This window comes from Miniopterus natalensis, chromosome 1 (genome assembly GCF_054644295.1).
Source record: "Miniopterus natalensis isolate mMinNat1 chromosome 1, mMinNat1.hap1, whole genome shotgun sequence".
NCBI classification, from domain to species: domain Eukaryota; kingdom Metazoa; phylum Chordata; class Mammalia; order Chiroptera; family Miniopteridae; genus Miniopterus; species Miniopterus natalensis.
Window position 1 is genome coordinate 90,259,880 of NC_142081.1, and position 12,781 is coordinate 90,272,660.

The 12,781-nt window shown below is 38.2% G+C and overlaps 1 protein-coding gene across 16 annotated transcripts in view; it reads right to left on the minus strand.

Annotated features, from left to right (window-relative positions):
- Positions 1–12,781, minus strand: part of PARD3 (par-3 family cell polarity regulator) — a 720,826-nt gene that overhangs the window by 228,558 nt on the left and 479,487 nt on the right. For 14 of the 16 annotated variants that reach the window (XM_087823918.1, XM_087823919.1, XM_087823914.1 and 11 more), the window contains one exon: positions 7,935–8,166. In XM_087823918.1, coding sequence (XP_087680044.1) covers positions 7,935–8,166 — 232 coding nt within the window. Of the gene's footprint in view, positions 1–2,619; positions 2,928–7,934; positions 8,167–12,781 lie in introns of those variants that run through there. The other 2 variants (XM_087823921.1, XM_087823920.1) reach the window with 1 other exon arrangement.

The window sequence follows — 12,781 nt, forward strand, 5'->3', positions numbered from 1 at the left end:
GATGTGGGAGAGAGAAGAACGAGCTGTGGACAGGCAAAAGTCCTTGAATAGGCAAGAAAGGATCAGAATGGGTTTGGGGGCATGGCCTTAGCATAAAGCAATTTTCAACCAGTGTGCCACAAGAATTTTTAAAACATGCAATACCTGACAAGTCAGGGCATTGACCTCTTTTCCCTTAGATTGTCAAATAAAAAAAAATGACAACAGCCAACATAGCAATAGCCGTAGGGTGTGGATGAATCAAAATTATACCCTTTTTTTTTGTCAGATTGGCAAAAAATACATTTTTTGGTGTGCCACAGAATTTTAGTCACTAGTTCATGTGTGCCACGAGGTGAAAAAGGTTGAAAATCGCTGGTGTGAAGCATGGGTGGCTCATCCATCCTAAAACAAAATGTTAAGTAGAAAGGTTAACAAGATATATGGTTATTTCGCTATGATATGAAATTTAATCCAATTTTAGTCTTCTGTTTTTAAATTGGCTATTATTAAAGATAGGTCAAAAGAAAACCATCCTACATTCAATTATAAAAGAGGTCACTTCCCCAAGTGAATTCTTTAAAAGGCTATTTGGAAGGATCAAACAATTACCTTTCTATAATAATCTGTGGCTTGATAAAAATACATTTAGAAAAAACATGTACTTGATCCATTATTTGTAATGTAAAAGATATAGGGCCTCTAATAGTAACAAATAAAAACATCAGATATAATATTTCAATATATGTTGTGGTAAATGTCATTAGCCAAGTCCATCTTCTAGTACATTTTTCAATGATGTGATAGTATTCATTTACCCTGTGTTATTAGAGAGTGAATAGTCACTAGCCTTCAATTTTCACATCAATTGCAAAAAAGGATTCCATTTTCTACCCAGTCTGAACCTGAAATTGACTTAGCATCTTAGAACTGTCAAAAATTTCCTTTACAAAAAGGTTTGCTTTACAGAGACTATAAAGTAAGTGTCATCTGTGACACTTGCATTCTATATTCATGCCACAGGTCTATGGAAAAGCAACGTTAAAAACCATCAGGAAGTTCTTAGAAAGGCCCAGCTGTCATGCTCTGTGCCTCCTCTGGCTCCCTTTGCAGTCAGCTTCAGCGCTATAGATGTCAGAGCTCTCTACTTAAAACTGCCAACAAGGAAAAGAAGAATACTCACAGAACATGGTATCAGCTACCCTAGACCTTGTCTATGCTAACAGGTCAGTCTGACACTTATTTTCCTGTGTTAAAAACAGGAACCTCTGTCTGCATTAAAATGTAAAGAAGCATACAGTAAGTCCTTGGGATTTACAAATCTGGAACTTATTCCAGGGAAACCTCCCAATATGTGTACTTATAGAACATGTACTCTGTCCAGGTGAAACAAGAAAACAAGTATGCAGAATCGTTCCTTTCAAGTTCAATCTTTTCCAGGACACAGCATTGCTCCTGTACCTCATTTGGATGATTTTAACTGCATTCCCTAAATCCCCAGCAGGTTGTACCAGATGCCATTTGATTTTACCAACGTGAAACTGGTCACATTAATCCACAAGGCCTGACTCATAAAAAACTACAGGTCCCAACACTTCTGACATAAATAAATAAACAAACCCTGTTTTATGTGCTTCCTTCCTATGGCATAGGTATAGGCTTCCGTTTGGCAGCGGTGGAGCGCCGGGGGGGATGGCAAGCTGCTGCCATATCAGCAGAGCGAAGTCCTTCTCACAGCGCTCGACCCAATTCTACAACACCCTTTTATTATAAAGTTCTCTTTTTCATCATCGCATTCATTTCTAAGTGGAATGCAGCAACCCTAACATTTTCAGAAAATAGAGCTAGTTAAATACAGTCTTTGTGTGAAATCCTGAGGGGCCATGAAAAACAAAGCCTTCCTCCAGGTAGAAAGCTTCATTCTAAAGTAAGAACACTGTGATCCACCTGGACCAGCACTGGGATCTGCGACTGGAACACTCAGCCAGGCAGACTCTCTCCAAGAACATTTCTCTAAAAGAGTGGGCGCCCTCTCCCCGGCTGGCGTGGCTCAGGGGTTGAGCATGAACCTATGATCGAGGAGATCTGGGTTCAGTTCCAGGAAGGGCACATACCCAGCTCCAGCCCCAGAGAGAGGCATACAGGAGGCAGCTGATCAATGACTCTCTCTCATCACTGATGTTTCTATCTCTCCCTCACCCTTCCTCTCCCTGAAATCAACACAGATATATTAAAAAATTAATTAATTAAAAAAAAAGAGTGTATGCCCTCATTCCCTCATTTGTCATTCTAAGCAAACCTCAGGATTATTGGCCAAAGTATCTCTACTTTTTCCACTGGGAGAACGTGCTGGTTCAGCCATCCCTGAGCAGAAATAGACTCTGTAACCTAGGTAGGCGCTTTTCTTTGCCCAAAAGTCACTTTCAGACTGGCCCACTTGGTCATCAAATGATGAGTGACTATCTCAAAGGAGGAGTGACACCTCCTTGCCCGTGGCCCTTGAACTGTTCATCTTACTCCTGTGTGTGTCCCTAAGCAATGAGCACACAACGAAACCAAATTGGTATATTATATAATCTTGAAAGCATTGATTCTAACATCTGATTGGTGTGCTGATGATTTCTAAATACACCAGCAGCTAAGGACTAAGATTTTACACTATGAAAAGGGGCTAATAAAAATAATAGGAAAAAAACACTTCTCTTCTTTCTCAAGCAGTAATTTAAACCCCCAAGCTTGAATCAAGATCAAAACGTTCCAAATTGATTAATATGAAAATTACTAAACAGTCAAAACTGCTGATGTCGTAAACAAAATTCGTCAACAGCCACTAAGAATTCATCAAAAGTAAATTTATTGTTTAAAAACAACTGTGCAACATGTGCTTCTCAAGCCATTTTTGAATCTGGTTTGTTGTTCATCTCTTCTCAGGCTTCAGTTTGGCAAGGCTGAACGAGAAACACGGTACAGACACACGGTTAGTACGCTCAGGTGAGGGAAGCAGCAAGAGTACATCCTGTTTGTTATTCTCTCAACAGTCTAAAAGGTATAATCCAACTACGTTAACTTTTAATATCTGATCATGTTCACTGTGTTCTGAAAACTATTATATTCTAAAAAGGGAAAGAGAACAGTATATCTGATTTCAATCAAACAAGGTTTCAAACTAAATTATCTATTTCTTCTTACAGAACTGAATAAACAATGCTGCAGGGACTCAGGTCATCATTTTAAATGTAATTGGAGGATTCAATTTTAATAATGGTAATACTGTAACATTACTTTTGCTTAGCTTCCATTGAGAGAAGCTCTCAGCTATCACATACGAACAACAGCGCAAACAAACCTGAGACGTGACAACAAGGTCAATTCTAAGCATCTTCAGTCTTAGAGTGAATACAATTCTAGGAAATTCAAATGATAATAATTCTGATTTTTCAAGAAAAGCCATATCAAATTGCACTTACTCCAGGGCTGTAAAAAGGGGAATACATAATTTTAAATGCTTAGTATCTTGCTGATTATTTCAAGTTGGAGATAGAAACTAAGGCAAAAACATGTTGCTCAATAATGCTGTTATTTTCATTTAAAAATGAACACATTTAAAACATTACATAGTAGATCTCTGTTCCTTTTTGGTGACAATTTCATACAATTGCAGAATTCTCAGAAATATTTTACCAGTATTACATTTGAATAGCCAAGCATCTGAGAATTAAACATATACAGACTCGAAATTTCAGCCCATCCCCCTGCTCTACACTTTGCACTCAGAATGATTACCTGTTCAGTAAGCACATGCCGCTTTCTGAGATGCAAAGCCACTTTAATTAAGGCAATAGGAGCTCCTTACATGCAGAGGAAGATGGTGTATGTACAAGGAGAAATTCATACAAACATGATATGCTTTACATTTGTCATTTGACTCCTTATAGATTTAAAACTTGCATTAAGGCAACTTTGCCCTTCCTATACTTCATAATTTATAAACAGAATTCATAGGACACAACATTCCTTCCTAGAGTTGTTTATCAATAACTAAATCATTTTTGCTCTGGCCAGGTGGCTCATGGATTGGAGTGTTGCCCTGTACACCAAAAGCTTGTGGGTTCGATCCCCAGTCAGGGCACCTATGGGAGGCAACTGATCGATGTTTTCTCTGCACCCCCCCCAAGTAAATTAAAACATATCCTCAGGTAAGGACTAAAAAAAATTGTATTGTTTTTAATTAAAACCAAAAATAATTAAATCATTTTTAAGACTACCACTTAATGTGTAACAGAAAACAATGTCATTTGTACATATCAAAGAATTAAAATACCTGCTCAATGTGCCACAGCTTCCTCTGGTAGGGTTTTAAAAATACGGTCCATTTTTTTTGGCTCTCATGAAACTTAACCAAAAATCACATACACCCTACAGGGGTAGGAACAGTGTGTGTGGTTTTGTTTTTTTTGCAGAGGTGTGGGGGGAAGAGAATCTGTGAGCTTATCTTTAAAGGAAAGCACATTATTACTTTCTCAAGCAACTAAAGAGGAAAACCTCATATACTAGACTTCCAATATCTTATGTCCCTTACCCTTAGCCTTTTCTGTTATCTGAACCAAAACACAGAAACAAAATCATAACCACACACACACACACACGCACACATGTACGTACGCAGGCATGCACACACACTCAAACACACATCCCTGCTTTGTAGTTCAGGCTAACATTGAGCAAGCATGCTTGAATCTCCTTATAAACTGTTCTAAGAAATTTACATGCACATACACATTTTTATTAAGCTATTTAAAAGCAAACTTGCTAAGGAAATCACATCCTATTTTAAAGAACAAAGAGAAAGGAAGAGGCTAATTTTAAAGTCTTCCAATATGCCCTAGGTTATTAAAAAAACATAAAAGAATCAACCTGAGAGTCTATCAGTCTCAAATAATTAGATCCAGTAGGTATGAAAGGCAGTTAAAAAATGTTCTGAAAAACCTAACAATTCTTTAAAAGTTTTCTCAAATACTAAGGAGACATAATAATGGTACGAAGAAATGACTGAGAGCCAATAGTAAAACAAAAAGCTTATTTACTGTTTGATAAATTATTCTCAACTCATTTTCAAGGAGCAGTATTTGGTAAGATTCAACCATTTTTTAAAGGGATGAAGCACTGGTTTGCAGTCAAAAAGAAGAAAGCCATGTATTTAGAGAAATAGACAAGATAGAACTCTGCTTAAGACATATTTACATTCTCCACGTGGTCGTGAAGGGAAGCCAAGTTTGCTACCCAAAAGATGCCCCGTTTTTTAGACATTACTTTAAGCTAGTTATTTTCAAGGGATGACTCAGGAAAAACCTTTGATCTTCCCCCTAACTGCCTAAAATAATTTGGATGGAGGACCTGCTCCAGGAAGGGAGCAATTATCACAGATAACTATATTTGAATATGAACTAGTGTGATAGACAGGGAGGAACATATCAAGAGCCATTCAGTCAAAGTCCTCTCTGTGTCCCACCATTAAAGATGGCAGGTCCCATATTCTTAGGGAACCCTCATATGTATATATGTAATAAATCTGGTCATTTTCTCTTGTTAATCTGTCCCATGTTAATTTGATGTGTCCAACTGGGAGAACTTAGAAGGGTAGCAGAAATTTTATTTTTCTTCCCCCACAGTGGTATGGTGCTCCCCTGGGGGACAAAGCTCAGTTTTGTGGAATTCATATGCTTCCGCGGTGTAAGTACTCCACCACGGCTGGTGTCTGGCTAGCAGCACGATGCCCAGAAGGTGAAGCTGGTAAGCACGGCACACCAGTCTACGTACCAACACCATGCCAACACAATCAATGTAAATACTCTCAGAAGCACAGATTATAGTAAAATGTAATGAAATAATTAGGAAGGGACAGATTTTGAGTATTTTATAGAACTTATTTAATTTTCAGTGTTTAACAACTGGTAAAGCCAATGTGGGCTGACTCTAACAAACCATTTATATGCCAGGTACCCAGAAAAGTGTAGACATCTCTGATTTTCTTAATAACCATTCTTAAATACTAGAAGAATATAAACTTAATTCTCAGAAAAAACTTTCAGCCCCTGCACCTAAGTGCAGAAGTTGATTTTTAAGAATATGCAGGCCTTCAAAGGGTAAATGGATCTACTTCTTCATCACAAAGCTGGTTATAGGTATATGCTATAGAATTTGATCTAGAAAAAACGTATAGTATTTCACAGAACTTTTAGCAAAAAGAGGGTTGGGCTGTATTGTACTTCAGGGTCCCTTTGAAATAATATACATTTCCCCATGGCCTCCACACTCTCCACTCCTCTGGTGCCCAAAAGAGAACTCTACCATAAAGCTTCTCTTATTCTGGAGCTACAAGTTACAGAAAATATTTATAATTAAAATAATTTATAATATATAAAATAATTTTTAAACAAACTAAAAGTTTGCTTATTCTCTATTCCATGAGAAGAACAGAGCAATGTGTCTATTAGATAAATGTTAGCTGATGAATGAAAACTAACAAGCCATTAGCTTTCAATAAGACTTCAGGAGAAACCCTGGAAATGAGACAGGGCTCCAAGTGGGTTCTGTAACTCTCAGGGGAGGCTTGCTCCCCTTTCAGATTCTCTAATTTAAGGAAAACCATAGCAGAAATTCCTAAAATTTTAATTGGTAAGCAACAGGCTTATTTCTGTGTGTTATGTAGGTGCCAGTTTATGAGCTGTCAGTTTGTACATATAGGATGAAAAGACCCCTGGCTATCACAGAAACTGAAATAAAGTGACAATCAGGGCAATTTCACCCCAAGTGTTCTTGGACATGGAATATAATGAAAAAAGATGATCTGACTGAAAATACATTCAGAAGGATCAGTATATAAACAAGAAAAACTAATGTAAAACTATGAAAATGTTGAGGCACTGGAGATAGAAACCCAATTGTACTTAAATTAAAGCTGACACAGCTAATAGGCGAGGTTTTGTGTTATCTCCCTCTATAGCTTACTTCTTCCATGCACTTGGCCTAATTAGACATCTACAGAACACATATGGTGTGTTTTGCAGCCTACAGGCTGGACCCTGAGTCCTCAATTTTGTAGGATGAACATATCTATAACTCCTTGAGTTACTGAGGTCAACCTCAGGATCATCAATAAAAAAATTCTATGAAAATAAAAGCTCCTTCACATTTTCAATTTAAAAAGGTTACAAGGAAGGGATTCATAATGTAGGATAACAACTTTTTGAAGAATTGAGTGACTATGCTATATGTTTTCAAATTTAAACCATACAATCAAGTTATCTTTAAATTGCACATTAAATACCTGAATATTATAAATCACCTCAGATGAACGTTTATGTAAGAGTTGCAGTGCAACTTCTGAAAAACTTGTCACTTTTACTGTATAGCAATGATTTGTAAAGAATGATATGCTAAGTAATCCTAGAATATAACTTAGGAACACAAAAACTACTGTCAGAAAACAGCCGGAGATTACGTTTAATGAAATCTTTACAGACTGAAGTAATATACATTAATCAACACAGTTTAACTAAAGCTCTATTTGTAACATTTTTTATTGGACTTGTTATTAATGAAACTTTAAATGCTAAGGCTAACTTGAGCTCTATGTTAAATTTAAATAATGAACTTACTGTTCACACTCACAAGAGAACAAACGCTGCTTTAACAGCCTTTTGTCTCAATGGTGTTGTCACTCATGCGTAATAGCTAAGATACTGACTTGTCCTTCCTTCCTCTCCACAGTCGTTTCCATAGTTGGCAAGATAACACCTCTAAGGCTGCTAAAATGGTCTAAAATAATGAAAGTGAAATTCTTAAGAATGTGAAAATGAAGTAGCTAAGACTGGAAATAGAAAAGAATTCTGGCTGGCCTCAGCACGTTTTCCGCTAGCAGCCTCTCGGTGAGCTGGGGCGTGGCGGGGGCTTACCTGAACATGTCGCCCAGGCCCTTCAGCATTCCCTTCTTGGCTTTCACTTTATCCTTTTCCTTATCTCTGTCTTTTTTCTTCTCTTTTCCAGTTTTATCCTTTCTCCTGTTAGTCTTATCTCCTTTCTCTTGGTTTCCATTCATTTGTCTTTCCAGAGAATACGAAGGCTGGTCACTGGCTGTGGACACAGACTCTCTCCCTGATCTTGAGCTTTCTTCTGTGTCTTCTTCCACTTGGAAGAAAAAAACCCCACAAAAAACAGATAAGGAATACAGTGAACCACAGGAACAAAAATACATGAGGATTTTACATACGTGAGGATTTTATTTTCCCACATGTTGTACTGTACAGTCCTGCCATTAACGTGTGTTGCAATGCTGTCTACTTTTGTGTGGAATTAAAAGTGAATATGCAAGGTGGATGACTTCTATGCATGTGTGTTCCTATGTGAAGACGATGCCCAACAGACAGAAGCGGCTTCCCAGGTGGGTGCTGATCTCCCTGCAGTAACACCCTCCTTGACACAGAGCGTGTATTGCTGTGGGAAGTGGCTGGTGTTCATCACAGCGCAGGTATGTAAGGGTCCTTTTTATTATATTTGCAAAATGAAAAGAAAACAAGCAGCCTTTCCCCAAGTGCTTACACTCCTCCTGGGTAAGAATGAAGTGGATCCACTCTGGCCCCTTATTAATGTGTTAAACTAAACTATTCTCTAGTTAGCACACCAACGTTAGCACAAGAATTTGTTTCCTTAGGTTCCCAAACATAACCATTTGTGATTTCTGCGTCTTCACAGCCTCTGCAACTTTTCTTTATGTTGTCATTAAATAAGGCCAACATCAGAAGCAATGGTACTATGTGTTCTAATCCTAAATAATTTTGCATGCAGTCTACACAATGGCAGGTAAACAGAGGTGGATGGAGCCATGAAAATGTGTGACTCAACAGCCTCATACTCCTCTGAACTTTGTAGATAAAAGGTGTATTTAGTAATAATAAGATTCCATCCTTTGAATGAACATTTCACAAGCATACGGTCCAATACCCCAAACTGTTTGCATTTGAAGAATAACAAGTTACTAGAGTGGCTTTCCACCTACCAAAAAAAACTTTCAGAATTTCTGTATTAAGTGGGAAGCAATAGATGCACATATTAACAGTCATTCTCCTAAGATCTTTTCTGAGATTAACTGTCTGTGGTTTGGGGCTTTGAGTTGCTCCTTGAATTCTAAGATCATCTTTTTTCTATATCAACAAATAAAGTATGAATCAGTATTTTTAAGCTTTTTCTAATGTAGAAGAGTTAGGCCTCTTCTCAATCTTTCACAAAGAACAGACCTCTCAATCAAGTTACTGTATCTTCAAGTGAAATTCAGTGTTGCCTCTCTACCAGCAAGGGGGACTTAAGTTAGCAACACACAATACTAAGAGTATGATAAGACATATTAAAACAAACTCACTATCTTAGTGTTTTGCTACTAAACCCTCACACATCTGAGAAGAGACTATCAAATGATGACATGAGTACAGCCAAGTGATAACATTTTTTTTTAATGCCAGCTATTTACCATAATACTAAAAGAAAGTTGTACAATTCTTTTTGTTGACACATTTGGTTAAAAACATGAGCCAATATATTTCCCATTCCATCAGGTCATGCCCTAGGTCAAGCCAGAGAGTAAGAATATCACCAAGTCTAAATCTAGGTGGTACTCTGGAGGTCATTTAGACAAATTTCTTCCACTAAATGCTGAGGAAACAAAGATCTGGGGCCAGCACACTTCCAGTCTGGGGATCTTTCTACTGTTATATCCTTGTACAGTTGTACTTTAGCAAGACCTTCATTAATTTTTAGTCAACTCTGTTTGTGACTGCTAGACTGAAATACAGCAAATATTTCAGTAATCTATCACCTAGTCATTACAGAGTCTGCCCAGAAGATAATTACAGCCGTCAGAAATATATTTCAGAAACCTGTGATCAATCCAATGTGGTCAATGAATGCTGTGACTTGTGGCTCACATTGATGAAATCACTCAAGAAGCTATGTCAAATGTGCAGTGGCTCTAGGATGGGCTAGCAACTGCAGAAATGACTTCAGAAAGACTGACCTCCTTCAGTATTGGGTTATCTAATTGTGAACCACTTTCCTCTTCCAAAGGACATGGTCAATTTTTAAAATTTACTTCTTTTCCTTTTTTCCAATTAAACATAAGTAGGAATTGTGTATGTTTTTAGAGGAAGTCAGTTACAACTTTCTTATGGTCATTGTTAGTAAAAATCCATAGCCTTGCAAATAAATGCTGAGTTAAGGCTGCAATTTTTTGTGGTCTATACAGAGTAGAGAAAGAATATCCTGGCCTAGTGTCTCAAGAGCTTGCTAATTATGTGAAGCCCTTTGAAATGACAGCCTCCCCCACACCAAGAGAATGTAAATATAGATTTAGTAGGGCTGCAGCATCTTGTCACTACCCTTGACATAGCTATGCTCTGATGGCCAACCACTGCCTCAACCCTTTGGGAAATAGGTGTGGACTCAACTTTGAGATAATTGGCCAAATCACTATAAAACAATTCTCAAAAGTTCTCAGGAGCTACAAACCTAGGGTTGTTGGTATATTCAAGTTACATACATGGATGGTAGTGGATTATCTAAAATTCCCAACATACAAAAGTCCTTTTACCTATACTTACATAACTCTTTGTATAAACTTTCATTATTGTACTTCTCATATGTCTGTCTCCCATTCTCTAAGCCTCTACAACGAAGAATGCCAGGCAAACAAAGGCTGCTCATAAATGGTTGATTAAATGAAAGACTATTGGTAACCCTGATTCATGACTTTATCCCAACCAAGCAAGCATTTATCCAATCTCTGGGTATCACCATTCCTCCAGATTCAGAACCATGCCTCCCCTCTTCAAATCAAGCCTGAAAAAACTAGCCAGACCCCAACTACAGTAACACCTGGAAGGCCCATTATACAGTCGACTCTTGAACAAGACGGGGTTTAGGGCACCAACCTCCATGGAGTCAAAAATCCACATGTAACTTTAAACTCCCCCCAAACTTAACTGTTGACTGAAGCCTTACTGATAACATAAGCAGTCAATTAACACCTTTTCTATAGTATATGTATTATATACTGCATTCTTACCATAAAGTAAGTTAAAGAAACAAAAATGTCATTAAGGAAATCACAAGAGAAAATACACTTATAGTAGTGTACTTATTTACTAAAAAATATCCATGTGTAAGTGGACCTGTGCAGTTGAAACCATGATGTTTAAGGGTCAACTGTACTTGCTTTGGCTCTCATCAGTTCCTGGTATATTTTTTATTTATTTATTTTTAATATATCTTTATTGATTTCAGAGAGAGGAAAGGAGAGAGAAAGAGACAGACAGAAACATCAATGATAAGAGAGTCATTGGGGATTGAGCCTGCATTCCCTGACCGGGAATCGAACCCCGATCGCCTGGATCCTAGGTCGACGCTCAACCACTGAGCAACGCCCCACCGGGGAGTTTCTGGTACATCTTCATGCTATTATTGTTAGTGCTGTACGTGTCATCTAATAGATTACCCAACCCACTCAAAATATCTGAAACTCTAAACAAAAAAATGAGGCCAGTAAATGTAAACAAATTTGTCTTCCACAACAGGAGTCCCCATAACTCATGAATGGAGTGTGGGCGATTCTGCTAGTTCTCTGCCTGAGAGCTGGCAGAAGTACAGGGACATACGTCTGTTCTTGGCTTCGTAATGGAATAAAGGCAGAGTCTTCACAGCTAACTGTACACTAAAGTCACATTTGTTGCCAATTCTTTTCATATTCACAATAATTTTCTGGTGTATGTAATTGCCACTTATTTTCTAAATTGGTTGAAACAGAGAATTATTATTAAATCACATATTAACTTTGGGCTTTATAAACTCATTTTATAAAATAAAAAATCCTAGCTCAGGTTCCTGCCCCAGGCTAGTGAACTATTTAAGATGATACCTGCACACTTGAGAATTCTTTATACTTATTTTAAACATTTAATTCAGGTAATACATTATTAGAGAACTTCTTCTGGAGATGTACTGATTTCACTAATCCCTTTGATGCCAACTAATTAAAAATATTTAGTAATATGTAGCTTCATATGTAAAAACACAAGATGTTCTTTTAAAGTATCACACTATGTATGCCTCATACTCTAAAATTATTTGATAGGAAAAAATAAGAATATCACACTTAATCCCTATGCAAGATCACTCTGGTTTTAAAAAATAAACTGGCTACACATGCTTAACTTAAAACACACACACACACACACAAACACATGCACTCTCTCTCTCTTTCTCAAGGTCAATGATATACTAATCAGACTATTTTAAAGTATTAAGTCAAGAAACCTGAAGACGGTGGCACTGTGAGAAGCGGAAGAGCGGCTCCGCTCGCAGCCACGGACTTGATTTACTCCTAAAACCCTACATAATCAGCTTGAAAAAACCAGAGAAACACACCTGAGTGGAAGGAATGCGAGTGGGGAGCATTGAAGACACATCACGGAGTCCGGTAAGAGAGGGGGGCGTAGGAAGGGGGAGAACCCCTGAAGCCTGTGCTGGGCCCCCAGCCCCGAGGCTTGGAGGCTGCAAAGCTCCCTCCCCTCGGGAGTGCGGACGGCATCCAAACGCGGGGACCCCACACCCGGAGCGACAAGGGAAAGGAGAGCCCCGCGCACAGGGCAGAGGGACCCAGAGGAGCAGTGAGTCCTGGAGGAGGGGACGGCACCTTCCCAGGAAACAAAGCCTCTAGTGGCGGCTGCAACCAGAGTCTGCTGCTTGGGGTGCTGAC